This window comes from Salvelinus fontinalis, chromosome 24 (assembly GCF_029448725.1).
Source record: "Salvelinus fontinalis isolate EN_2023a chromosome 24, ASM2944872v1, whole genome shotgun sequence".
In the NCBI taxonomy this organism is placed as follows: Eukaryota; Metazoa; Chordata; class Actinopteri; order Salmoniformes; family Salmonidae; genus Salvelinus; species Salvelinus fontinalis.
Window position 1 is genome coordinate 16912065 of NC_074688.1, and position 27545 is coordinate 16939609.

A 27545-nucleotide genomic window follows, 5' to 3' on the forward strand; every position below is an offset into this window, starting at 1 on the left:
CGTTTATATAACAGTATTACTGTACAACCCACACAGAAGGAACTTAGTTCATCTTGCTACATTAAAAAATTATTACATGTTAGACAATCCACTCTTGACCGTTCCTAACAGTACAGAGTCAGACATCCATCCTACAGCTCCTGTATCAATCACTATGATTAAAATGTTTCAAAATAATTCTCCCCAAGTGCATTACATCACATATAATCCTTAGAAAGAGTACATGAGATAACGTCCTGAAAGAGGAATGGGCTGGGCTATCTGGAAATAACCCACGAGTCACTCAAGTGATTAGGAAAATGTATCATTCAAATGATTAAGGGTTTTAAACATGAAATATTCATGAACATTTCAAGGACTTTGAAAAAATGGTGGCAGCTTACCTTGATCAGTCTGCATTGAAGTGAGCAACAACAAAAAAACAAGCTTGACAAAGTTGAAATATTTAATTTTAAAAACTGAAAAAATTATATGCACATACATAGTTTTTAGTATATCATACAAAGACATTATTTAAATGTTATTTAGAGTACTGTGTGTTTCTCTTCGACTACAGTGAGCGGCAGTTTGAAAGGCTGGCTGAGCTGGTTGGACTACAGACACAAACCAAAAGGGTGAGAGGTCAATAACCAGGAAGTACACGTTAAATCATCATTAAATACCCAGTGTCACAACTTTTTATATAAAACAACCAAAAGCAGAGCAGAATAATAAAACCTCAATGGGGACATTAAGACACACAGGAAGACAAACTCAAAGAGCATCACACACAGAGAAAGTATACTGTGATTAAACCAGATCAGGGTCCAAATAGGATTCATACATTTTTTGGAATACTTCTTGAATTGCATTGCGTTTCATTGAGCCTGACTGGAGTGCCAGATGGGCGTGTTTTGAAGTATATTTGGGACTATTTCATTGGTTACATTGCGCCAGGCAAGCTCAATCAAGCGCATCTAAAGTATTTGAAAGGAAAACAAATACTGGATGAAACCCTACTAATCTAACTCATGGTGTACTCGACAACATACGATATCCCCATATCTTTTCATAAAGCCAGATTGAAGAGCAGTAGCGACCACTGGCAAGAGAGGTGAGGAGAATTTATGATGAGTCTCTAATGTGGTAGCTCTGCTGTGCAACACTGCCCTCTTGTGACAATGTAACATATTACACAGGTCCAGGTATACCCTCCCTGTTTCAGTCCGTTTTCTTCCATTTGGTGCCTAATGAACACAGCCCAGGTGTTATTGCTACTGTACACAGATGATGGTGGAAGTTGTCGGTTTCTCTGTCTAGGCTTTACAGCTACGTCGTCTGGGGAAGCTGATAAGAACCCAGCAGTGTGGGTGTGTAGGGCTGCATTCCAATTCCCCACCTTTCTGCTTATTACTTGCTCACTCCACCAGATTCCTTACACAAGTCCATTCCTTTCAAATCAATAAGGGGGGAGTGCCTGGGAGAAGAGTAAATTATCAGACGTCAGCTTATGGAAGTCCTTTTTCCAACCACGTTACAGACACCAAGAAGCTCAAAGCCACACAGCCAATCAACGGTCCAGCATGATCAGTGTCCTGTTCAATAGGACACGGAGTAGCATACCATTTAGAAAGCGGAAGCGTTTCATATTGGACACGTTCAGGTACTACCTTTTCTTCCGTGTTGTGCCTAATGAACACAACTAGGGGTTCAAAGCAGCCCCAGACCGTCACACACACACACACACACCACTTCATCTCTAGCTTCAACTCCAGCAACAGTTGAAGGCTGCTCAGACACGCTACACTTGTGCCTTTAGCAAACCTAATCCCCATTAAATGGGCTTTTTTTGTATCCACAGGGTAGCTGGGCGTCTAAACAGTCAACTCTAATAATAACAACAACAGTCATCATGGTCTTTAAAACAGGAGGCGAAAAGGCATAAGTCCGTATCCCGGTGGGCGTACAGCTTAGGTTGGGGTTAGGGATGTAAACGCTCACAGTGAGTGGAAAAAGAGGATCCAAGAGAAAAGAAAAGTGGTGAGGCAGTGGGGGAGGGAAGGGGTTAGCTCTCCCTCTAACACAGGGTACCAGTTAACAACCCTTACCACTTAGAATAACAACAACCGTTTAGTGGGAGAAAAACACACCTGTTTTCGTTGCACTGATGAGACATGGGTAGGCAGGGGGAGGGCAAGAGGTGGGGTCTATGTGGCAATCAGTCAAGTCTCCCTCTGATGAGGGATTGGTCCTTGTGCAATGCATTCTAGGATGTCTGGTTGTGAAGAACTTGTGCTCGTGGTGGGTCGCTCCACAGTCACACTGGTGCTGCTCTGACTGGGACAATGTGAACCGTTGGAGAACTGAAATAAATACTTGGTAGAAGACAGCGGAACCATCAGCTGGTGTGGTATTTCTCAACAGTCGAGGGGGAGGGGCCAGGCAGGTAGTCAATCCATCCCTCCACTTTGCCTCCTCATCAATGTCCAATTGGAAGCCACTGGAAACAAGATCATTTTAAAAAAGCACCTTTTTTATTTGGCTTTCATAAAAGATTAAAAAATAAAGAGAAAGACCAAAGAGAGTGTATAAATGGGGCAAGAGGCAGAGCGAGAGAGAAGTTAGTCTTGTGGTTGGAGGAGAGGTGGGGAGCAGACCTCAACCTGTACCTGTGAGGAGAATAGAGGGGTATTAGACTGGGCTTCAACACAACCAATTACACACAATCGCTATTTCTGCCATAGTGCCTCTGCGTAATCACCTTGAGACACACATACGCACCTTCGTCCTCCTTCCCCCAGCCCTCGGCCACTCCGGCCAGCTCGTAGTGCTTCTTCCTTAGCTCTCCTAGACGCTCTCGCTCCTTCTGCAGCTTTGTCTCCAGCTCTAGAACAGAAACCTGACAACACACACAAAAACACGGTTTACTTAGACCTGTAACACACACACAGCCACCCCACATTGCTCTTACCTGTGAGTCCATCTCCTGCCTCTTGATCTGAGTGAGGGTCATACTGGAGAAATCCATGGTGTCTGAAGCACACAGTCATAGGAGGGAGAGAGATGGAGAAAGGAGAGAGAAAAGGGAGGGACATATGAAGAGAAAGGAGGGAGAGATGAAGATAAAAGGAGAGAGAAAGAAATTCAGCATTCGCTCACAAAACATTCAGTCACAATACATCTCACGTTGATCGCTCACTGTGTAAATCCACGGGCACGCTACTGTTAATCCACTCACCTTTCTCCTCGATCTGGGACTTCCCGGACTTGGTGGAGGCTACAACCCCGGCAGTGGCCTGTGTGACCCCTTTGGATGCCAGCTTCAGGCGGCCCAGGTTGGCGTTATCTTTGTCTGCTTTCACCTGCCCAACAGACCAGAGAGTGGCTGGGTCACCAACGGGAATGGGTCATGGGTGTGTCTTAAACACATGTGGAGATATGTTTGACACACTGAGTGATGAGAGAGATCTAACTTGGCATGTGTAGATCCGTTTGTGAGTGAGTGTCTCATGCTTGCACGCACAAAGTTTCAGTTACCACAAATCATTACATATAAGAAGAACCGTCTCACCTTGGATGCGGCCACCAGTTGTGCAGTGCTGGCTGCGATCTCATGCGAACACACCATCAGCTCTTCGTACTTGCCCTTGCCCTGCACCACCAGGTCTGCTGCATCTCTATGGGATATATTACACAGAGCATTATGGGTACTGTAGTGCATCATGCCACTAGTTCAACGGTTATAGGCTATACAGCATGGGGTGGAGTATTTTTTTCTGGTCAGGTTATGTAGTCAGGAAAATCTTCTGGCCTAAATGAGTGTATTCCAGAATACGATGGTGTTGTGGAGAAGTAACAACACTGCTGTAATACAAGGTTAAGTTAGAAGAGAAAGGGTGATACTACTTACACCATGACTGTGGCGCCCCAGCCCACGGCTTTGGAGGCTGAGATCAGGCCTTCCGTCCAGCGAGAGTTTTTGACATAGAACTCCTTCATGGATGCTGCCCCCTGGTCGAAAAAAATATTATATTGGAATATACACTGAGTATACAAAGCATTAGGAACACCTGCTCTTTCCACGACAGACTGACCAGGTGAAAGCTATGATCCCTTATCGATGTCACTTGTTAAATCCACTTCAAATCAGTGTAGATGAAGCCTTGAGACATGGATTGTGTATGTGTGCCATTCAGAGGGTGAATGGGAAAGACAAAATATGTAAGTGCCTTTGAACGGGGTATGGGGGTAGGGACCTTTGAACGGGGTATGGGGGTAGGGACCTTTGAACGGGGTATGGGGGTAGGGACCTTTGAACGGGGTATGGGGGTAGGGACCTTTGAACGGGGTATGGGGGTAGGGACCTTTGAACGGGGTATGGGGGTAGGGACCTTTGAACGGGGTATGGGGGTAGGGACCTTTGAACGGGGTATGGGGGTAGGGACCTTTGAACGGGGTATGGGGGTAGGGACCTTTGAACGGGGTATGGGGGTAGGGACCTTTGAACGGGGTATGGGGGTAGGGACCTTTGAACGGGGTATGGGGGTAGGGACCTTTGAACGGGGTATGGGGGTAGGGACCTTTGAACGGGGTATGGGGGTAGGGACCTTTGAACGGGGTATGGGGGTAGGGACCTTTGAACGGGGTATGGGGGTAGGGACCTTTGAACGGGGTATGGGGGTAGGGACCTTTGAACGGGGTATGGTGGTAGGGACCTTTGAACGGGGTATGGTGGTAGGGACCTTTGAACGGGGTATGGTGGTAGGGACCTTTGAACGGGGTATGGTGGTAGGGACCTTTGAACGGGGTATGGTGGTAGGGACCTTTGAACGGGGTATGGTGGTAGGGACCTTTGAACGGGGTATGGTGGTAGGGACCTTTGAACGGGGTATGGTGGTAGGGACCTTTGAACGGGGTATGGTGGTAGGGACCTTTGAACGGGGTATGGTGGTAGGGACCTTTGAACGGGGTATGGTGGTAGGGACCTTTGAACGGGGTATGGTGGTAGGGACCTTTGAACGGGGTATGGTGGTAGGGACCTTTGAACGGGGTATGGTGGTAGGGACCTTTGAACGGGGTATGGTGGTAGGGACCTTTGAACGGGGTATGGTGGTAGGGACCTTTGAACGGGGTATGGTGGTAGGGACCTTTGAACGGGGTATGGTGGTAGGGACCTTTGAACGGGGTATGGTGGTAGGGACCTTTGAACGGGGTATGGTGGTAGGGACCTTTGAACGGGGTATGGTGGTAGGGACCTTTGAACGGGGTATGGTGGTAGGGACCTTTGAACGGGGTATGGTGGTAGGGACCTTTGAACGGGGTATGGTGGTAGGGACCTTTGAACGGGGTATGGTGGTAGGGACCTTTGAACGGGGTATGGTGGTAGGGACCTTTGAACGGGGTATGGTGGTAGGGACCTTTGAACGGGGTATGGTGGTAGGGACCTTTGAACGGGGTATGGTGGTAGGGACCTTTGAACGGGGTATGGTGGTAGGGACCTTTGAACGGGGTATGGTGGTAGGGACCTTTGAACGGGGTATGGTGGTAGGGACCTTTGAACGGGGTATGGTGGTAGGGACCTTTGAACGGGGTATGGTGGTAGGGACCTTTGAACGGGGTATGGTGGTAGGGACCTTTGAACGGGGTATGGTGGTAGGGACCTTTGAACGGGGTATGGTGGTAGGGACCTTTGAACGGGGTATGGTGGTAGGGACCTTTGAACGGGGTATGGTGGTAGGGACCTTTGAACGGGGTATGGTGGTAGGGACCTTTGAACGGGGTATGGTGGTAGGGACCTTTGAACGGGGTATGGTGGTAGGGACCTTTGAACGGGGTATGGTGGTAGGGACCTTTGAACGGGGTATGGTGGTAGGGACCTTTGAACGGGGTATGGTGGTAGGGACCTTTGAACGGGGTATGGTGGTAGGGACCTTTGAACGGGGTATGGTGGTAGGGACCTTTGAACGGGGTATGGTGGTAGGGACCTTTGAACGGGGTATGGTGGTAGGGACCTTTGAACGGGGTATGGTGGTAGGGACCTTTGAACGGGGTATGGTGGTAGGGACCTTTGAACGGGGTATGGTGGTAGGGACCTTTGAACGGGGTATGGTGGTAGGGACCTTTGAACGGGGTATGGTGGTAGGGACCTTTGAACGGGGTATGGTGGTAGGGACCTTTGAACGGGGTATGGTGGTAGGGACCTTTGAACGGGGTATGGTGGTAGGGACCTTTGAACGGGGTATGGTGGTAGGGACCTTTGAACGGGGTATGGTGGTAGGGACCTTTGAACGGGGTATGGTGGTAGGGACCTTTGAACGGGGTATGGTGGTAGGGACCTTTGAACGGGGTATGGTGGTAGGGACCTTTGAACGGGGTATGGTGGTAGGGACCTTTGAACGGGGTATGGTGGTAGGGACCTTTGAACGGGGTATGGTGGTAGGGACCTTTGAACGGGGTATGGTGGTAGGGACCTTTGAACGGGGTATGGTGGTAGGGACCTTTGAACGGGGTATGGTGGTAGGGACCTTTGAACGGGGTATGGTAGTAGGGACCTTTGAACGGGGTATGGTAGTAGGGACCTTTGAACGGGGTATGGTAGTAGGGACCTTTGAACGGGGTATGGTAGTAGGGACCAGGCGCACCGGTTTGAGCCATAACACCTTGGGAGAAGAAAAAAAAGCTTGAGGCATGGAATGCATAGTTGGAACATGTCGGCCATATCTTTAGGTGTACAATATGACGTTTCCCCCTCCATGTCAAGTGATAGTGGGAGCACTGAGCAGAAGCTACATTGGCAGCAGAGAAGGCAGCAGCTACATAAAACAAAATACAGCACATGCGCATAAATCTCCATATTAATAGCCCCGGCAAGTCAGGTTCCAGAAAATCCGGAACCGTAGCTACTCCGTATATTATATTATTATGCACATATGATAGGTTTCTGTTTCTCACTCTGCCACTCTCCACAATGTCCCTTTGCAGATCTTTGGAAGACAGCACGAGCACTTTGATGGCCTGCATCAGGTCTGTACAGGAGGCCAGGATCCTATGGGGGGCGATAGAGGACACATTCATTCAGCAGCTCCACTGTGCAACACAATTAAAACAATACTGAGGACACAATTATTACAGTTAGCATTTAATTGAGCAAAAACAAGAAATTGCAGTTACACACACAACCTGGACTAGAAAACCCATGAACTCTTGCATATGAAACGTTTCACTCATTTGAAAGTTGTGTGATTCTCAAAGCCAGGGTTGTGTTCATTAGGGCATGCGATGAAAACGATTTGTAAAAGGGGATGTTTCTGGACACGTCCAGGTAGTCCCTCCCTGTTTCAGTCCGTTTTCTTTCCATTCGGTGCCTAATGAACACAACCCAGGAGTGGGAGACTCACCTCTCGTTGACCTCCATCTTCACCCCTGTGTCGACAGCACGCGACTTGTTGAGCATGTCCTGTCAATAGGATACAATAGAGGAAATTAGACACCTTTTGGTTGGTACTACTGTAAAATGAAACCAGACGATTCTTTTCACACACACATTTCTGTTTTAGTCTGGGTCTTCCTTGGTGATGGTGGTGATACACACACACACACGTTGAGCTGGTTACCTCTATCCTGGCAGCTGCTGACTCCACGGCGGCCGATGTGGCGGCCATTTCCTGCTCCACCAGATCTCCCAGCTCCCCTTGCTGCAGCTCCAGACCCCGAGGACGCAGTTTCTACAGACCAGAGAGGGAGATAAGAGAAAAAGAGAGGTGGCTTTGAATTTGTTGTTTTTAATGGTGCCCCTAGATGCTGTCAGTTTGACATTTCGGCAAAATGTTTTCAAAGATAAGGACATGGGGAGGGGGAACTGACCTAAGTTCAACTTCTACCATAAGCAGTGTTGTGACCTCCCCTCCACGGGTCACATACTTCGTTGAAAGGATAAGAGGCACTGAGACTCATCTTATCATGATGACATCGCCTGGTTTAAATGTGCACATAGACATTATGAGGAAGTTGAGGTTCTCAGAATGATTGCAGGGTGTGGACTTTTGGTAAATTTAGTAGACCTAGAGTACCAGTCAAAAGTTTGGACACAACTACTCATTATTTTTACTCTTTTCTACATTGTAGAATAATAGTAGAGACATAAAAACTAGGAAATAACCTATGGAATCATGTAGTAACCAAAAACAAAACATATTTTATATTTGAGATTCTTCAAAGTAGCCATCCTTTGCTTTGATGACTGCTTTACACACTCTTGGCATCCTCTCAACCAGCTTCATGAGGTAATCACCTGGAATGCATTTCAATTGACAGGTGTGCGTTCTTAAAAGTTCATTTGTGGAATTTCTTTCCTTCTTAATGCGTTTGAACCAATTTGTTGTGTTGTGACAAGGTAGGGGTGGTATACAGAAGATAGCCCTATTTGGTAAAAGACCAAGTCCATATTATGGCAAGAACAGCTCAAATAAGCAAAGAGAAACAACTTTAAGACATGAAGGTCAGTCAATCCGGAAAATTTCAAGAACTCTGAAAGTGTAGTCGCAAAAACCATCAAGCGTTCTCATGAGGACCACCACAGGAAAGGAAGACCCAGAGTTAACTCTGCTGCAGAGGATGAATTTATTTGAGTTACCAGCCTCAGAAATTGCAGCCCAAATAAATGCTTCACAGGGTTCAAGTAACAGACACATTGCAACAGACACATTGTTCAGAGGAGATTGCATGAATCAGGCCTTCATGGTTGAATTGTTGCAAAGAAACCACTACTAAAGCACACCAATAAGAAGAAGAGACTTGCTTGGGCCAAGAAACACGAGCAATGAACATTAGACCGGTGGAAATCTGTCCTTTGGTCTGATGAGTCCAAATTTTTGGTTCCAAATGCCGTGTCTTTGTGAGAAGTAGAGTAGGTGAATGGATGATCTCTGCATGTGGGGTTCCCACCGTGAAGCTTGGAGGAGGAGGTGTGATGGTGCTTTGCTGGTGACACTGTCTGATTTATTTAGAATTCAAGGCACACTTAACCAGCATGGCTACCACAGCATTCTGCAGCGATACGCCATGTCATCTGGTTTGTACTTAGTGTGATTATCACTTGTTTTTCAACAGGACAATGACCCAACACACCTCCAGGCTGTGTAAGGACAATTTGACGAAGGAGAGTGATGGAGTGCTGCATCAGATGACCTGGCCTCCACAATCACCCGACCTCAACCCAATTGAGATGGCTTTGGATGAGTTCGCTGCTTTTCCTTCACTCTGCGGTCTAACAAATGCTCAGCATATGTGGGAATTCCTTCAAGACTGTTGGAAAAACATTCCAGGTGAAGCTGGTTGAAATAATGCCAAGAGTGTACAAAGCTGTCATCAAGGCAAAAGGTGGTGGCTACTTTGAAGAATCTAAAATCTAAAATATATTTTGATTTGTTTAACTTCTCTGGGATATGTGGGACGGTAGCGCCAAATTCAAAACAACAGAAATCTCATAATTAAAATTCCTCAAACATACAAGTATTATTCACCATGGCAGGCCAGAGAGTGGACAGCAGCAATAATTCTTCACATACATTTTTATATCATAAAACTTCCAAGTGACATGGCAAACAAGAGCCCATGTCTAAGGCATAAAACAAACGCTGGTGGACACCAGTCCACAACAACTGCTGGGACCTAACCAGTGGTGTATTGACAATTCTTTAGGTGCCGGATCGCAAAATAAATGTATTACGTCATCGTTTCTCAATCAAAGTTTGTACTGCAGTAGACCATTGAATAATACCATATTAAAATATGCATAAATGCATATACATATTGGCTCAAATAAATATTCACAAATACCAAATTAGGCCAACCACTTGATCTCAATCAGTTTCATGGGAATATGCATTTAGATCTACTTGAATGATGTAACTAACTACTGTTTGAACAAATTTAACATGCCCCCCATTATTACCAAGACAATAAACATGGGAGTTTGCTCCTCATCCCCATAACAGTAACTGATTGAGTAAGTACGGTTGTGACATACCCAAATTCTTCCATAAAATGGTGAGTTGGGGACCAGATCTACACTCCTAATCATCTAGATTCCAGCTAAGATTCAAGCTACACCAACGTTCACCATGGACAGAAAAGGCCTGGTCTGCTCTGTCCTCCAGTTGCTGTCCCAAGTCTCTTCAATCAAGCAATGACCTGAGAACCATAGAGTTCGGCCACAGCTATACACGTCACGGCCTCAAGTTGCTCTACTGGTTCACTCAAAAGCTGACCATCAACGGCCGCACAGACGCACATGTCTGTTGGTTGACGCTATATCTGAAATGCTTTGAAAGGCTGTGCATGGTTCACATCAACACCATTATCCCAGAAACCCTAGACCCACTCCAATTTGCATACCGCCCAAACAGATCCACAGATGATGCAATCTCTATTTCACTCCACACCGCCCTTTCCCACCTGGACAAAAGGAACACCAATGTGAGAATGCTATTCATTGACTACAGCTCAGCGTTCAACACCATAGTGCCCTCAAAGCTCATCACTAAGCTAAGGACCCTGGGACTAAACATCTCCCTGTGCAACTGGATCCTGGACTTCCTAACGGGCAACACCCAGGTGGTAAGGGTAGGTAACAACACACCCGCCACGCTGATCCTCAACACAGGGGCACGTGCTCAGTCCCCTGCTGTATTCCCTGTTCACTCATGATTGTACGGCCAGGCACGACTCCAACACAATCATTAAGTTTGCCCGATGACACAACAGTGGCAGGCCTGATCACCGACAATGATGAGACAGCCTATAGAGGTGGTCAGAGACCTGGTCATGTGGTGCCATGACAACAACAACAACAACCTCTCCCTCAATGTGATCAAGACAAAGGAGATGATTGTGGACGACAGGAAAAGGAGGACCGAGCCCCCGTTATCATTGACAGGGCTGTAGTGGAGCAGGTTGAGAGCTTCAAGTTCCTTGGTGTACACACCAACAAACTAACGTGAAGAGGGCATGACAAAACCTATTTCCCCTCAAGAGACTGAAAAGATTTGACATGGGTCCTCAGATCCTCAAAAGGTTCTACAGCTGCACCATCAAGAGCATCCTGACTGGTTCCATCACTGCCTGGTATGGCAAATGCTCGGCCTCCAACCGCAAGGCACTACAGAGGGTAGTGCGTACGTCCCAGTACATCACTGGGGCCAAGCTTCCACCCATCCAGGACCTCTATACCAGGCGGTGTCAGAGGAAGGCACTAAAAATTGTTGAAGACTTGAGCCACCCTAGTCATAGACAGTTCTCTCTGCTACCGTAGAGCAAGCGGTACCGGAGTGCCAAGTCTAGGTCCAAGAGGCTTCTAAACAGCTTCTACCCCCAAGCCGTAAGACTCCTGAACATCTAATCAAATGGCTACCCAGACTATTGCCCACCCCCTATTTTACACCGCTGCTACTCTGTTATTATCTATGCATAGTCACTTTAATAACTCTGCCTACATGTACATATTACCTCAATTACCCCGACTAACCAGTGCCCCCGCACCGGTTACCCCTGTATATAGTCTCGCTATTGTTATTCTACTGCGGCTCTTTAATTACCTGTTGCTTTTATTTCTTATTCATATTTTTTAAACTGAATTGTTGGTTAGGAGCTTGTAAGTAACCGTTTCACTGTAAGGTCTACACCTGTTGTATTCGGCGCATGTGACAAAATAAAATAAACTTTGATTCAACGCACACGCGCTGCATTATGGCTTCTATTACTTTGGGAACACCCAGGGGCTACTCCCAGCAATTGATCGGGCCACACGACTCTACTTTGCAGTGGGAAGCCTCAATCCAGAAAATCAACCCCGATGCTAGAATCCTGCCAAATGATGCCGTTTGTGATAACACACAACCCTTTACTGCAGAGAAGAACATGGATCGGATCATTGTTACGATCGCCTATGACCCGCGTCATGTAGATGTCTAGGTTGTGGAAGACCTGTACATAACGCAGCACCAACCGCCAGGGATACCTACAAGATCAGTGTCAGCCTCTTGAGAGAGATACGCAGTAAGAGATATCGCAGGTTTTAAGCAAGAGGTAGGTTGTTGATAGAAACCAGGGCTGAAATTAGATTGACATTCTTGCCAGTAGGCATAGTACAGCATCTTTTGAACAAGTATTCAACTTGTGATTTTTTGATTGTTCTTTTTTGATTGTGATTCTTCTTCTGATGAGATGCCAAGTGTTTAATAACAGCCTTGTTTTCTTTTTATAGTTCACTTTGAGATAAAATGGACATGTAGCCTATTCAAGTGTACCTGCAACCTGACAGGTTTTTCAATGGTTATGTATTGTTAGTATCAATGTTAGAAACCTGGGCACTGCATAGTATAAAAATAACGTTTTCCTCCTCCTTTTAATTCGCTAGTAATGGTATAATAATCAAATGTTTTTATGAAATCAAATTACTGTAATTTGCACCTAAACTGTACTATGTACTCATATTTACTCTTAAGAATAAAGCAGCAACAATAACAACAAAACTTGTATGACCATAAAGACTGCACTGACCTCTGCGGTGGCCAGGATGCCATCCAGTGCTGCCCTCAGCATGGCGCTATCTGCCGTTGCCAGGCTTTCCTGCACCTTCATCTGACCCAGCAGGGCAAGGGCCTCGGCCCCACACGCCTTCACACTGTCTGACAACGCTGTGGGGGAATACAGACACAGTATGGAGACTTAGAGGAAGTGGGTGGCTAACCGCTAGCCTGGTCCCTGATCTGTTTGTGCAGTCTTCCCAACGCCGATGGTCATTGTCACTCGGTGACAGGCAGCACAAACAGATCGGGGACCAGGCTAGGCTATCGTTGCGTCTGTGCATTATCAGTACTTCTCTAACAGATGTATATAGGGATGTAGAGTTGTTGTTTTATAAGACATGGCTCAAATCAAACTTTATTTTAAAACTCCTGGAACATTCCTGTCCTGGATGTGTGAGTGCACATTTCAGTTGAGAAGACACAGGGACAGCTCACACTCACCGTCCGCTTGCTCCACTGGCACCATGTGAGAGGTGGCACTGCCCTGAACAATGGTGTCACTCACCAGGTGGGCAAGATGGGTCACTGCCCGCACCAGCTCCGACACAACTGCAGAACCAAGGATCAAAGGTCAAACTACTATAAAGCCTAAACACAATCAACAGGATATGCTACTTTTATTTTCAAGTACTTGAAGGCTGTAATGCTGAAAATCCCGGTATTTTAGCTATAAAGAAGCACTTTACTATCAACCTTCACTGTCCACAAAGAGAATAATGAATACCTGCAACATATTCAATTATATTTACTTTCTTCTATTGGGAAGAAATCAAATAGGACAATAGAAATCTAGATCTTTCATGTGGGCAAGACACTGAAAAAATAACTTTTCTTCAAGTAATATACATGTGTACCAGTCAAAAGTATGGACACACCCACTCATTCAAGAGTTTTTCTTTATTTTTACTGCACAGCGGCCGTCGGTGAAAGTAACGTTTTTTGGCTTCCGTTTGACCTTGTCTGCTACACAAGAACAACAACAGCTTCGATAGGTGCCTGAAAGTAGACTGTGATGCCGCAAAGCTGACTAGGAGAGTAAATTCTGAGTCTGACCTGTGTTGTCTGCCAGGTAGCCGTCTCTGGCAGAGTGAAGTCTGGCCATACAGTCCAGAGAGGCCTGACACCTGGACGCCAGGTAGTCTACACACAACGAGGGTACACAGTGAGGGGGGAGGCATCTTCCACCATACATACAAACAAACATACACACTATTATGAGGGGACATCATCCTACATCACACCCTGGAACACAAACACACATGTACAAGTAGATTGAGGCATAACACACACACATCCAGCATGGGTTTCACAATGTGGCATCATCTCAGACGGTCGGACGGACAGATAGACAGGAACAAAGCCGGAGTCAGGTGTGCATAAGACAGAGGTTGGAGAAGGTTAGGGGCTGACCTGCAGAGCTGGTGCAGCTGATGTGTGCTGGGTCGTCAAGCTGGGCCAGTGTGTCCTGGACTATCCTCTCTGCCTCCTCCACAGCCCCCTGTAGGGCGGACCAGCGGGCTGCCACCAGCTGGCTCTCCAGGGCCTGCTCCCTGCTCTCCTATCCACACAGGGTCAGTGAGAGAATCAGATATCACACACGCTCACTGAGAGGCTGACACACAGGCACACACAGCTGCCACACACCTTCTCATTGAGTTGGTTCTGTAGGGCCTCGGCGGTCTTCACGCCGCTCTCCCTCTCACTGGCCAGGCTGCTCTGAACACGCTCAAGCTCCTCCCCCAGGCCTGCAAGCTCCTCCTCTTTCTTCGACAAGGATTCCGCTAGCTCCACCTTCTCCGATTCCACAGTCGAGAGCTGAGAACTGAGCTCCTCACTCGACTGAGAGAAACGGAGAGAGAGAAAGTGAGTGAAGGGGGAGAGACGTAGAAAGAGAAAGTGAGTGGGGGGGGAGAGACGTAGAAAGAGAAAGTGAGTGGGGGGGGAGAGACGTAGAAAGAGAAAGTGAGTGGGGGGGGAGAGACGTAGAAAGAGAAAGTGAGTGGGGGGGACGTAGAAAGAGAAAGTGAGTGGGGGGGAGAGACGTAGAAAGAGAAAGTGAGTGGGGGGGAGAGACGTAGAAAGAGAAAGTGAGTGGGGGGGAGAGACGTAGAAAGAGAAAGTGAGTGGGGGGGAGGACGTAGAAAGAGAAAGTGAGTGGGGGGGAGACGTAGAAAGAGAAAGTGAGTGGGGGGAGGAGACGTAGAAAGAGAAAGTGAGTGGGGGGAGGAGACGTAGAAAGAGAAAGTGAGTGTGGGGGGAGGAGACGTAGAAAGAGAAAGTGAGTGGGGGGAGGAGACGTAGAAAGAGAAAGTGAGTGGGGAGGACGACGTAGAAAGAGAAAGTGAGTGGGGGGGACGACGTAGAAAGAGAAAGTGAGTGTGGGGGGAGGAGACGTAGAAAGAGAAAGTGAGTGGGGGGGAGAGACGTAGAAAGAGAAAGTGAGTGTGTGTGGGGGGGGGGGGGGGGGGGGAATGAGTGAGAGAGAAGAGAAAGGAGACCAAGAGCGTGACACAGTATTTTAAGATCGTACATATCCCCATTTCCCTGCTGAACTGAACGAAAAGGCTCACACACTATACACTCCTAATACCACCTTTTAAGAGACAACGCCCTAAGTGCTATGAGATGTGGAAATGACAACTGCCATTCTTCTACTCTCCCTCGCCTGTTTGTGGGCACCCTCCTGAGCATGCGAACAAGAACGTGAACGAGAGACGGGAAGAAAGAGTTTGTAAGTGAAATGTGTGACAAAGTGACAGAGCATGTGTGTGAGGACAGGAGGGAGTGGCCGTGTGAGAGAGAAGGAGAAGGGGCGAGTGAGAAGTTGATTCAGAAATAGGGGTTGACAGGAGTGGGAGAGTGGAGAGCGGGATGGGCGATGGAGAGGAGGAATGGTAATTGGACATTCATGGCCTGGTAGGACTACAGTGTCGGGATCACGCAGAGATCGAGGTCTGCACCGACGCTCCACACAACCCTCTCCACACACACACAGGCACCGTACACAGACAGAGATGGGTCGAAGAGTAACATGGAGTTGTGGAATGTAAAGATAAAAAACAGAGTAAAGACAATTTGAAGGTGTCAGGTGTCAGGGTGAGGTAGGTCAAGTGGGGTGGAGAGGAGATGAGGAGTGTACGGTTGGGTAGAGGACGCAAGGGTGTTTTAGGTTAGAGAGTTGGCTACCTGTTGGGACGAGGCCATGGTGCTTTTCAGGGTGTCTAGCTCCGCCCTGCTGGAGATCAGCTCTCTCTGCAGCTCCTGCAGCTGCTCCACCTGTTCCTGCTCCTGAAGGGGGACAGAGGCAGGAGAGAGAGAGTGGCGGGGGAGAGAACAGAGGTGGGGGGAGAGAGATAGAGGGGAGGACAAAAGAGAACGAGAGAGAGATAGAAACAGAGACGCATGTTATTTGCTAGGTCTCCATCTCTCTACCTCCGTCTATTCTACCTATCTAACTCCCACATGTACAGCAAGGCATCTCAGTTACACAATTAAATGATCAGAGACAGGGAGAAAAAGTTGAAAATGTACTGTAGTATGAAGAAGTAAAGTATATTACATTTGAAGTCCTCTGTGTCCAAGAAAGCGAGAGAGGGAGAGAGAGAGAGGGGGAAAAAGGGGAGAGAGAAAACAGAAAGAGGTGATACATACTGTAAACACACAGTATTTCAGGAGAGTGTTCTACCCTGTGGGAGTGCGTGTCTCGCCCTTACCCGTCTCTCCGCGGCCTCCTTGGCAGCCTTGACCTTCTCCTGCATCTCTCTCCTCACGCTGTCCACCTCGTCCTCAGCCGCCCGCGCCACCGTCATCTGACGAGTCACCTCCGCATTCTGAAGCCACGAACAGAAACACAGACGGTTTTAGGTGAGGGAAGAGTTTTTAGAATTGTAAACAAGAAATGTGTGAGCATTGCTGCTAGAAGTGTATTCTCCATGGAAATGTTGTAGTACAGAATGGATAGGGGTCCCTGATCACACTACTCCTCCCTCCCTTGGCCCAAACCCTCTGGTGGAAGCTCTACCACTACACTTCATACTTATCCAGACCCTTCAGATCTGCAAACATGGACGGGTTTGGGCCAAGGGGAAGGGAGCTAAATGGGACTGGCTGAGAGGGGTAGGAGTCAGCCTGCACCATGAGTCTGAGGGGTGAGGTTCTTCAATCGTAAGGGGTCTGGATGGGCCTACCTTCCTCAGCAGGTCAGCGTGACTCTGCACCAGCTCTGTGTACTTCTCCTTCAGCTTGACGTAGCGCTGCTCGTTGGCCACCGCTTTCCCTGAGACACACGGACAGGCAGAGCTGTTACTGTCACAACAGTCAGATGGCTGAATCCTGACTTGAGATATGCACACGTAATTCAAAAAGTTTGTGTAGGCATTGATATCAGCTGAAGGTACAGTAAGAAGATGTTTGAGTGACTCATGTAAATCTTGAGGCCTGGGGTTGTCTGGCGGGCTGTCCCTGGACTCACTCTCGATCTCGGTGAGGCTTCGCTGCTCTTTCTCCGTGTCCTCTTTGACCCGGCGCAGGTCGTCAAGCTCCGCCCGCAGGAACTCGCCCTCTCCCAATGCCTGCATCCTCAGGTGGCTCTGCTCTGCTAGCTCCGCCTCCAGCTCATCGACACGCCCCCGCAGCGCCTGGCACAGACGCCCACTCTGAGAGAGAGACAGAAAGAGAGGGGGGAGAGAGTTATGGTTCAACAGTGTGTAAACACACTGCCTCAGAAGTTCAGGCATTATGGAGAATTGCCTCTGTAGTGGCTCAAGTGCCTCATTAAACCTCCTCCCCCCTCCTCACCTCCAATCTGAAGGACTCCAGTTCCTCCCTGAGGGCCTGGATCTCCCGTGTCAGCTGCTCGATCAGGCGGTCCCTAATGGAAACAGGACAAGGTCGTGTTCATTAGGCACCAAATGGAGGAAAACAGTCCGAAAAAGGGAAAGAAATGGCTGGATGTGGCCAATGATAAAAGCGTATTTTCGGTTTTCCATTGCAAAATGTTCTGGGACGGAAAGCTGCAGGGCTTTCAATGCCTCTGAATACCTCTACTGGAGGTCAGTGTGGTCTGAATTGTGTGACAATCTATACAGACCAAGGATATCCTACAAATGTCAAATTCGGTTATCCAGAGTGTAGCAGTTTGCTTCTGGTGTCTTACTTGTCGTCCTTGCGCATTCCGTTCTGACTGTTGAAATTGAATGGGTCCGTGGCGGCGGACATGCCAAAGAGGTCGTCGAACCTGGGTTCTACCACAGCAGCCTAGTCGGAACCAACACAGCAAGACAGAGAGAGACAGTCGTTCTATAGGCTTTAGGTTTCATTAGGTTCAGTTGACAGACACAGAACAACTAAGACAGAGCACAGGAAGGGCACCGTCTGTAACATGGCATATTTTGTGAAAAAAATGTATTCCGTGTGTGAGTCAGCTAGTGCACGAAATTCATCTTTCACACACAATAATGCATGTTACAAACGGCGCCCCATAAGAAATCAGTAATGAGACATGTTCAGATGGGCTACCGGCTGGACGGGGACGTCAGTATCCACCAGGTCCACCATGTGTTCCGTCTCGGGGGAGGACGACTCAGCTGGAATAACTACCACGGGACTGATGTGCTCTGACAACGCCGAAGCCCGCAGGAAGTTAGGTGGGTTCTGACAGCAGAGAGAGAGAGAGCGAGCATAATTAATCAAATTGTATAGCACTTAACCCAAGTAGCCGAACAACAACCTGGGCCCAAATTCCTCAAGAGTAAGCAAGGGCAACAGACAAAACGGGAGACTATGTTCATGCGTGTGTGAATGATACAGTATTTACTTGAAAATACACAGCAGAGATCCTGTCTAATCTACAGGCTAGTTCAGGAGGACTCTTACCTCGGGTAACTGTGGGATCTGAATGAGCCTCTTGAAGTACTGCAGGTTACTGGAGCGGTAGAACAGACTCTTTAGCCTAGCAGAGACAACACACACACCGATGAAACACTCCACCTTCATCATCACAACTTAGTTAGGTCAGGTGGCGGAACACTATGAGCTCTGGTCAAAACTAGTGCACTACATAGGGAATAGGGTGCCAATTGGGACTCGGTCCATGACTTGTGTGTGAACTGACTTCTTGAACTGCTCCTGGAAGCGGTCTCTGTGGCCCTGGAGTGTGTCAGCAGGAAGGCCTGGAACAGACAGACAAACAGTTTTGGAATGTGTGTGAACCTACTGAGAATTTGGATGTACTACAGAGTGTGTGTGTGTGTGTGTGTGTACTAAGGTTTAGGCATTTCCTAACCCCATGATATGACCAAGAAAATTATGTGAATTATGTGCCCTTGGAATAGCCACAGTTTTTCTGGGAAGGTCACAGGAAAAACTGTTGGCCTTAGATTAGTAGCCAAGTATGAGGTATTCAGGCTGTCACTCTGCTATTTGTCCAGCGGGGGGCGTGTGTGTTGGACTCACAAGAGTGCAGCTTGAAGAGCAGCTTGACGGTGTAGTCGTACAGGTGGCTGCTGTCCAGGATGACCTGGATCAGTGGAGCCAGACGACACTGGCCCGCCGCCGTCACCGACACAGACCGCGACATGTCCAAGGAGCTGAACACTGCAAGGGAGGACACACACATCAGTGATCATCTCTCTCTCACACACACACACAGTGTGTGCGTGCGTGTGTATGTGCACACAGGTGGTCAGGCAATCAACCAATGAGTATGTACTCCAACAGTCTCTCTTTCTTCCCCTCTCATTACAGCTCTCTTTCAGTCCCTCCATCGCCTTTGCACTTCCTCCCACCCGTTCTGATGCCAGTCCCTACGGACCCAGTCGTTCCGTCCACACAGAGGTGTGGTTTCCTGTGCATCCAAACCCTGACACACAGTCAGGGCTCTCAGCTCTTGGGTGACGTGATGCTTTAGCCTGCAAAACATCTCTCCTGATGGGAGGCAAAGAGTCTCTGTGTGTGTGAATGACATGAGGAGACAGGGTAGAAATGAGTCCAACAGAGTGTTCAAATGGAGGCAGAAGGGCAATCATGTGAGACAAATGGAAGATGAAATATGTGTTTTACTTTGTGAAGAGCTTATAGTGGAAGGGAGACGGGAGAGTACCGTATAACTCTGTTTTAATGTCCATGCTAGCACACTACTTTCAATGAAGCAATGTATTGGGCACACATTCTAAGTGGTATGCTAGTGTGGCTATTGGGACGTAGCCTATGACGCCAAAACCAGAGTCATGTTCATTATGCCCCAAACGGAAGAGAATGGACAAAAACTAAAAAAGGGACTACCTGGACTTAAGAAACGCTCATTTTTGTTTTCGGTTGCAAAATGTTTTACGTTGTGTGCACGGATGAACATGACCCTGACATATAAAAGCTAGAACCAGGTTGTGTGTGAATGCTGAGGGCCAGGTTATGTTACAACACATTTAGATAAGCGCGGTTGCAGATGACATATATATATATAAAAATATAAAAGAGAAAGAGAAATAGCTTACCACCCAGGAAGAGGTTGAGCTCACACTCCAGGTAGTCCAACATCTCCACTGTCAACTGGAAGCTGTAGTGAGGACACACACACACACACATACAAAGGTGTTGGATTAGAGGGTTCACAGCATGTAAAGTGGAGGCATAGCCTACACATCACACATACAGAGGCTGTAAGACCCATGTAGCAATGACCCAGAGTTGGTTTGTATACATATAACAAGTCATATGCTCTATATGGAGTCTAATAGAAGGCAATAACAAAAATAATGCCCTTTCTTGTCATTTTCAACACCTGTAATCATAATCATAATCAAAATAAGGGAACAATGGGGATATATTAAAATATGTATCATTATAGATCCAGCCCTCTGTGGTTCAGCGGGAACAACAAAGGCAAGCGACACTCACAAGTTGTTGACGTCGTTTTCTCCCGCCTCGTCAAGCTGCCTGTTTGACATCTGAAGGTTTCCGGGGAAACGGGGATTCTGGGGGAGAGAGAAGAACGAGTCATATCAGAAAATGTGTCTGAATCTGAATTGTATTTCCGTGATTCCTCGTCTCATCTCGCGTTCCCTCCTTCTCAAAACGCGTCGGACGAGAAGACTCAAGGTCTTCTGCTACAATGTTCTTTGAGAAGGAGATGAGGAGATAGGACGTGAGGAATCAAGGAAATACAATTGAGATTTACCCTCGGTTTTTCCCAATTCAATAGGCATCTATCTCCATAAATAAAAACATCAGGAACAATGACTAAAACCTCCAGATTAACACCAAGTCTGCTGCCTGCAGTATTTCACTGAGCTTAGCGGTCTATGAACTACTGACTCCTAAATGGCCATTCGTTTTAGAGACGTGTGTCTGTGTGAGGAATATCCCTAGAGAAGGGTATATGAGAGAGAGACAGAGGGGAGACTGGTCTGTCTGTCAGTCATACAGGCTGGGGCACTACTCACTTTGACGTGGAACTCCATCTTGGTGATAAGCAGTTTGAGGTAGATGCTGCACAACTTCCCATAGCCTTCACTCAGGTGACCCTGAGGGCAGAGGGGAACAGATGGAGTGAGACACCGGAGAGAGACCAGATCAAAGTGAGATAGACATGATCTTCTCCAGTGGCTTGGGAGAGTTCCTAAAGGGATCGCTAGTTGCAGAAGGAATTTTATCATGAAAGAAAAAGGATCTGCAAAGTCATACACTGTACGAGGGTGTCAATAGTATGTATGTTTGTGTGTTAGTGGTGCGCGGGTCAGCTCTTGGTTCACCTGCACCCTCTCGTGATTGCTAACCCATCAGCAGAGCCCGACTACGTGATAATGTGAAAATCTGAGGCCCACACCCGACCCTAACCCGCCAATATAGAAAATGCATTGTAGGCTACAGTCAAAGACGGCGGAATTTTTTTTTGGACAGGGGGTACAAGATTAGTTTCGCCTGATTTTAGATATTTTTCTGCTTATCATTTTTTATAATCTATAACTAGATACACACAGCTTCTCTTCTGTCATTATATGTTGCCCTAGAAGACAAAAAATGCTCACCAGAATAATATCATAAATGGATAGAATGTATGTTTAAATCTAGTTGATGTCAGTAAAGATCTATTTGTCATCTCTGCTTCTTCGCAGAGCAAATATGTTTAGGGACCGGGGAGAAAATGCAATAACTAAAAATATAAATAAGACTGTGCATCAATTTGACAGGTTGCAAGGATATAGAAAGCTGTGAAAACAACCCAACATGTTTCTGATAAGATCTGAGTTCGGCTCAGATGCATATTTTATGTGGTTGAAATACTTATCAGCTTTTATGATGCTGATCAGAATCGCCTTTATTTGCCAAGTATATTTACACACTCAAATTTTACTTGGCGATATGGTGCTGCTATGGAAAAACAACATTAAGAGTCAGACAGCTGGTTGAGAGAATGCCAAGAGTGTGCTAAGCTGTCATCAAGGCAAAGGTCAGCTACTTTGAAGAATCTAAAATATTTTGATTTGTTTAACACTTTTTTTGCTAACTACATGATTCCATATGTGTTTTCATAGTTTAATTCTTCACTATTATTCTAAAATGTATAAAATAGTAAAAAATAAAGAAAAAACCTGGAATGAGTAGGTGTCCAAACTTTTGACTGGTATTGTACATATAAAGATTTATATCTGTAGAGGTGCTGACTGAACCTTTGCATTCTTTCAAGATACTGAAATAAAATATTGTTCCGGATAAATAAAATATTGTTGCCAACATTTGGTGTATAATTTCACTGTAAGTAATGCTTAATTCTGCAGGAGTTAATATTAAGGATGTGAGATGTTATTTACCTCCAGTCAGTGTCCAGATTTCAGTTTCTATTGAACCCATCTGAACAGCAGGCTACAGTTCCCTTGACGTGCCAGAGGCCTATTTGAAGGCCTAAGGCGCGCGTACAGTTAGGCCCTAAAGCTTAGGCTTGCTTACGCACGAATGCCAGATAGCCTAAAATAATGAAAGAAAAATGTATAATTGTTGTGCAATTTATATCTATAGGTATAATTTTCTCTTTATTCAACCTGACCCCCAACCACCAACCCTTCATTCACACCATTTTTAAATGACCTTAAACCTGCCCGCCCATAGATATAACCACAAGGACTGTGGGTTATGAGTCAACCCATGCATCATGTAGTGTGTGTGTGTGTGTCAAAAACTGAATAGCCAGCTATGAAGTCAATTGCTTCTTCTCACTTCCCTTTCCTTGGGCCCTCAGTGTGATGTCACAACAGGAAGGAAGCAGTACTGGTCATCAATGTCACTCACCCAGAGTCCAAGTATATTTTGTACCATTAGCAAATACCAAGAGAGACCCAACTAAGTGTACTTCCAGAAAAAGGTGACTAGTCCCTACTACCCCCCTACTCATTGAATGCCTGAGCAGTAATCATTTTTCTACTTTACTGCTGCAACCCAGAGGCAACTCTTTTGTTGAAACAGGGTTATTTCATGTAAAAATAACAGTCAACAGTCCTGAATCAATCATTCACCTGGATGGAAACAGCCCCCCCCCCTCCCCCCCAAAAGCAATAGTTTATACACAGTAGCACCATTAGGATACCATAACAGCAGCGTGTGTATTATTCAGTCTGACTCCGGTTTAGCAGAACCACATTGCTGTGTGACTGTCACATATTATAATGTCGGTCTCTCCGATGGCAACACTGACAGCAGACACAGCATGGACACACCACACTGATAATAATGATGACATGGTGGTGATGATTTTACTCCCTCAGTCACTGTACATGACATGTGTGTTCTAAATCACATCATATTCCCTATGGAATGCAAATTTATCCGAGTGCCAGTTCTGGTTTTCATATGCACATTGTCTAACAGTTTCATTTCATTTATTATAATGTCTTCATATCTCAAAATGGCTAATCAAAATCCTATCAAAATTTACATGAAAATGATACAATCCTAAAAAGTATGTCAACTACATAAAAGTAGCGTACATATAAAGCCAACAAATAACACTGCAGCCTGCAGGTAGAAAATATCCAGAGAAAAATAAGACTATAAATCACATTGGCAACATATGGCCTGTCTGCAACGCACTAGAAAAATTGTATCAACTATTAACTTGGTCAGGCCTGAAGTTCATGCTAGAAAACTTGCAACATTCTATAAAATATTCTGGGCCCTCAAAGCTTCCTGAACCAATGAGCTCAGGACAGACACAGCTGTAGGCTATTTACACAGGGGACAAGCAGTAGGACTAGTAGTAGGACTATTTTCCACTGGATCAGAGCATGCCATTATCCCCTTTCACACTGGGAGAGAAAAGGAGAGCTGGAAAGATTTGTTTAATACATTGAGGAACTATTGTCATTCTCAATGAATGTAGAAACAAACTTTGTTTGCTTGTTGTTTGAGTTGAAGAAAACATGACTTTGAGAAGATCCACAGGTCATTAGTGCTGCGTTAAGCCAATCAGAAATACCATCAGATCCCCAAATGGGCACATTTATATGTCTACATTTGCACGCAGGCCAGGTAGCCTATAGGTCTACTTCTACGGGTAATCAGGTCCGCGTCCTTACTCAACATTGACAGGGGCACTCCAAACAAAAGACAATGACTAAATTAACAAAACTCGTAAATGGAATTAAACAAAAACTACTTTCTCACAAGTGTAGCATAGGTTGTTCGCTCTGCAAACAACGTGTCCACTCCGACAATGAGAACGGTAAAATACTGGAATAATATATTGAATGCATTAACAGAAATTACCGTAACCAAACAAACATTGTAGATTCGAAATTCTAGGAATTAACAGTAAATGTACTACTGGTGATATACAGTGTGTAATGAGGAATTGATATACACTAACAATCAAATGCAAACAATTCACACAACAATGAATGTGCACAAATTGGCGGGACAGCGTGCATTCTAGAGAGAGACGTGTATTGTGTATCTTAGCCATACTTCCCTTCTTCTTGGACTGTGCCATCCCCCGGCCTCCGCAATGGATTAGTTCACCGAGATGGGTGCGAATAAGACATGCGTCTCATGTGCCATAAAAATATATATATGCTCCTGCTCGACCCCCCAAAAATTGCATTTGACCAACATATCTACCAAACGACTAATTGCAGTCAGCCCTAACCTATATAGTGCAGTACTTCTGAACAGGGCCGGCAGAGGGCTCTTGTCAAACTTAGTGCACTATATAGGGAATAGGCTGCCATTTCTGACGCTGCCAAAGTGTCCATGCCAGCCTGCCGGTTAAGAGTGGTAGACATGATGACTGGGGCTGAGAGTTTTTCCTGGCCTTAGGGCCCTAATGGCAACCGTCGGTGCTGTGTTCTAGTCCTTACCCACATTCTGCTCATGTCACTGAGGTCCGCCTTGTTCCTCATCGAGTCCTTTATCACCTGAACACACAGAAAGATAATTTAGACAAGGCTGAAGCCACAAGCCAAAAGTTCAGAATGTTGCTGATTCAACAGAGAGCACTACATTTGAAGTTGTACTGTATGCATTGTGTGGGTGTGTTCAAAGCCAGTGTGTTGGGCACTATGCTGATCATTTGCATGGGGCGTGATGCTAGTCCTTGGAGGTTGTAGCTAATTTGGCTAAACTGATGGTTGTCATCTCACTGTACCGTAGGATATATTCATAAAAGTAGAGGCTATGTAGCCTGTCCCCAGATCTGTTTGCGTTTGGCATGACAATGCAATATGACTTGGCAAGGCAGCACATACAAATCTTGGACCAGACTAACGGCTATTCTGAATTAAGTGCAAATCTCAAATGATATTCCCTATGGGCCGGTTTCTTGGACACAGACTAAGTCTAGTCCTGGACTAAAAGCATGGTCAACAGAGAATCTCCATTTAAATATATTTTTTGTCCAGAACTAAGCTTGATCTGTTTCCGGGAAACCTCCCCTATATTTAGTTGAATTAAACCTTATTTTACCAGGTAAGTTAACAGAAAACACTCACTCATTTACAGTAATGACCTGGGGAAGAGTTGCAGGGGAGAGGACAAGAGAGGGGTTGAAATTAGCCAATTGGCAGCTGGGGATGAGGAGTGCCGGATTAGGAATTAAGACAGGGCAACCAGGGTTAACACCCCTAGTCTTGGGATAAGTGTTGTGGGATCTTAGGGATCACAGAGAGTCAGAATGTCAGTCTCCCATTCAAGCCCTATCCTGCTTAGCTTTAAACCAAAGCCAGCCGAGTAATAAACAGGGAATATTGTATCATTTGAGACCTCTTGAGCACAAGTCTACGGAGAGATGGGCATGTCCCTGGCATGCAGCATGTTCAGGATCGTGTTCATTAGTCACCAAACGAAAGAAAACGAAGTGAAACTGGGAGGGACAATAACAAATGCTCATTTCCGTTGCAAAATGTTTTCTATTGCACGCCTTAAAGATCGAGACCCAGGTGTGTGCCCCATCAGGGCTGTGTTGGTGGGTTCAGACTTACGTTGGGATGGCCGTCTCGCAGCAGCTTGTGGAAAACGTGGCAAAACTTCCAGCAGAGCACCGCATTGCTGGAGAGCGGCAGCCGATTGACAGCCGCCCAGAAGGTGTGGGCGCCCTTCTCATGGTGGGTCCCCAGGATACAGGGTGAGACGAACCAGTCAAGGAGAAACACACAGGAGATGGCAGAGAGAGCACACATACTCTGACGAAGGCTGCTATGACAAAATGTGCTGGGGGAGTTAAGAGGTGTTCTGCTTGCCTATTCAACATCCATTGTTCTCTCAAGAGGGGCTGAAAACCTCACACATCTCTGAACATATCTCACAGAAAGACCGTACGGAGCAGTCTGTCTCTCGGTCTCTTTCTCAGACACACAGCTAAATGAATGGCCTGGTCCCTGCCTACAACCACGGTCAGGTTACAATATTGTTTTTGTTTTGCACAAACAAAGCCCTGAGTCATGAAGGAACATTCAAGAGCTTCCACAAACATAACCCTGAGTCCTGAAGGAACACTCAAGAGCTTCCACAAACCCATGGGAATCAACATAAACACAGCTCTCCTTTCTCTCTAGTCAGAGGAAAACAGATTCTATCCAACACACACACACGCTACCACTACGCACGCAACTAACAGACACTGCACACACACACAGCGACACACCCGACTCCAAAGAGGATATTCCTGGCATGCTTCTCTTTGACGGCGACCTCCTGTGTGTTGATGGCCTTGTTGATGCTCACAGCCTGTGCAGAGGAGGAAGTGGAGGGAAAGAGGAAAGAGACAGAAAATACCAAATCAGGGCAATGCTTTTCACTCCTCACTCGAGGAACACAGAACACACATATGATTCTTTATTTTTAGATGATTTAGCAGACGCCAAAGTGAATTACTGTTAACCTCTGCGGGCTAGGGGGCAGTGTTCGGAAGTTTGGATAGTCTGACATGCCCAAAGTAAAACTCCCTGTTACTCAGGCCCAGAAGATAGGATATGCATATAATTGGTTGTATTTGATAGAAAACACATTGAAGTTTCTAAAACTGTTACGATAATGCCTGTGAGTAAAACAGAACTGATATGGCAGGCGAAAACCCAAGGAAAATCCACCCAGAAAGGACCCATAAAAAGGACCCATATTGCAGTACCTATGGCTTACACTGGATGTCAACAGTCTTTATAAAAGGTTTCAGGCTTGTTTTTTGAAAAATGAACAAGTAGTTGTAGTTTTTCCAAGGTGTCCCTCATTAGGACTCTAGTCTTGTGGCGTGCGTGAATGAGGGCAAGCACTTCGTTATTTATTTCTGGTATTGAACATACTACATTCCATCTTAAATTGTATTGTTTATTTACATATTAGAGTACCTGAGGATTGATTAGAAACATTGTTTGGACGAAGTTTACCGGTAACTTTTGGGATTGTTTTGTCTGCATGTTGAACGAGTGGATTACTGAATCAAACGTCCCAACTAAACTTACTTTTTTGGGATATAAAGAAGGACTTCATCGAACAAAATTA

The 27545-nt window shown here is 46.2% G+C and overlaps 1 protein-coding gene and 1 non-coding gene across 7 annotated transcripts in view; both read right to left on the reverse strand.

The window, feature by feature from the left end:
• Positions 1–431: 431 nt before the first annotated feature.
• LOC129822060 (huntingtin-interacting protein 1-like) overlaps positions 432–27545 on the reverse strand; it is a 47656-nt gene continuing 20542 nt past the window's right edge. For 3 of the 6 annotated variants that reach the window (XM_055879938.1, XM_055879942.1, XM_055879941.1), the window contains 31 exons: positions 26711–26774; positions 26030–26172; positions 24911–24967; positions 21005–21085; positions 20460–20536; positions 20057–20118; positions 19020–19160; positions 18679–18736; positions 18441–18516; positions 18084–18218; positions 17722–17822; positions 17364–17436; positions 17038–17221; positions 16754–16842; positions 16280–16396; positions 16126–16137; positions 15753–15854; positions 14211–14405; positions 13977–14124; positions 13620–13706; positions 13008–13115; positions 12538–12674; positions 7593–7703; positions 7377–7435; positions 6931–7024; positions 3890–3990; positions 3551–3656; positions 3218–3341; positions 2951–3012; positions 2741–2878; positions 432–2648 (listed from right to left, as the gene is read on the reverse strand). In XM_055879938.1, coding sequence (XP_055735913.1) covers positions 2601–2648; positions 2741–2878; positions 2951–3012; positions 3218–3341; positions 3551–3656; positions 3890–3990; positions 6931–7024; positions 7377–7435; positions 7593–7703; positions 12538–12674; positions 13008–13115; positions 13620–13706; positions 13977–14124; positions 14211–14405; positions 15753–15854; positions 16126–16137; positions 16280–16396; positions 16754–16842; positions 17038–17221; positions 17364–17436; positions 17722–17822; positions 18084–18218; positions 18441–18516; positions 18679–18736; positions 19020–19160; positions 20057–20118; positions 20460–20536; positions 21005–21085; positions 24911–24967; positions 26030–26172; positions 26711–26774 — 3090 coding nt within the window. In that variant the 3' untranslated portion in view covers positions 432–2600. The remainder of the gene's footprint in view (positions 2649–2740; positions 2879–2950; positions 3013–3217; positions 3342–3550; positions 3657–3889; positions 3991–6930; positions 7025–7376; positions 7436–7592; positions 7704–12537; positions 12675–13007; positions 13116–13619; positions 13707–13976; positions 14125–14210; positions 14406–15752; positions 15855–16125; positions 16138–16279; positions 16397–16753; positions 16843–17037; positions 17222–17363; positions 17437–17721; positions 17823–18083; positions 18219–18440; positions 18517–18678; positions 18737–19019; positions 19161–20056; positions 20119–20459; positions 20537–21004; positions 21086–24910; positions 24968–26029; positions 26173–26710; positions 26775–27545) is intronic. The other 3 variants (XR_008754441.1, XM_055879940.1, XM_055879939.1) reach the window with 3 other exon arrangements.
• LOC129822682 (small nucleolar RNA SNORA16B/SNORA16A family) lies at positions 13460–13566 on the reverse strand. Its single transcript, XR_008754506.1, has one exon. It is a non-coding gene; the product is annotated as a small nucleolar RNA SNORA16B/SNORA16A family (small nucleolar RNA).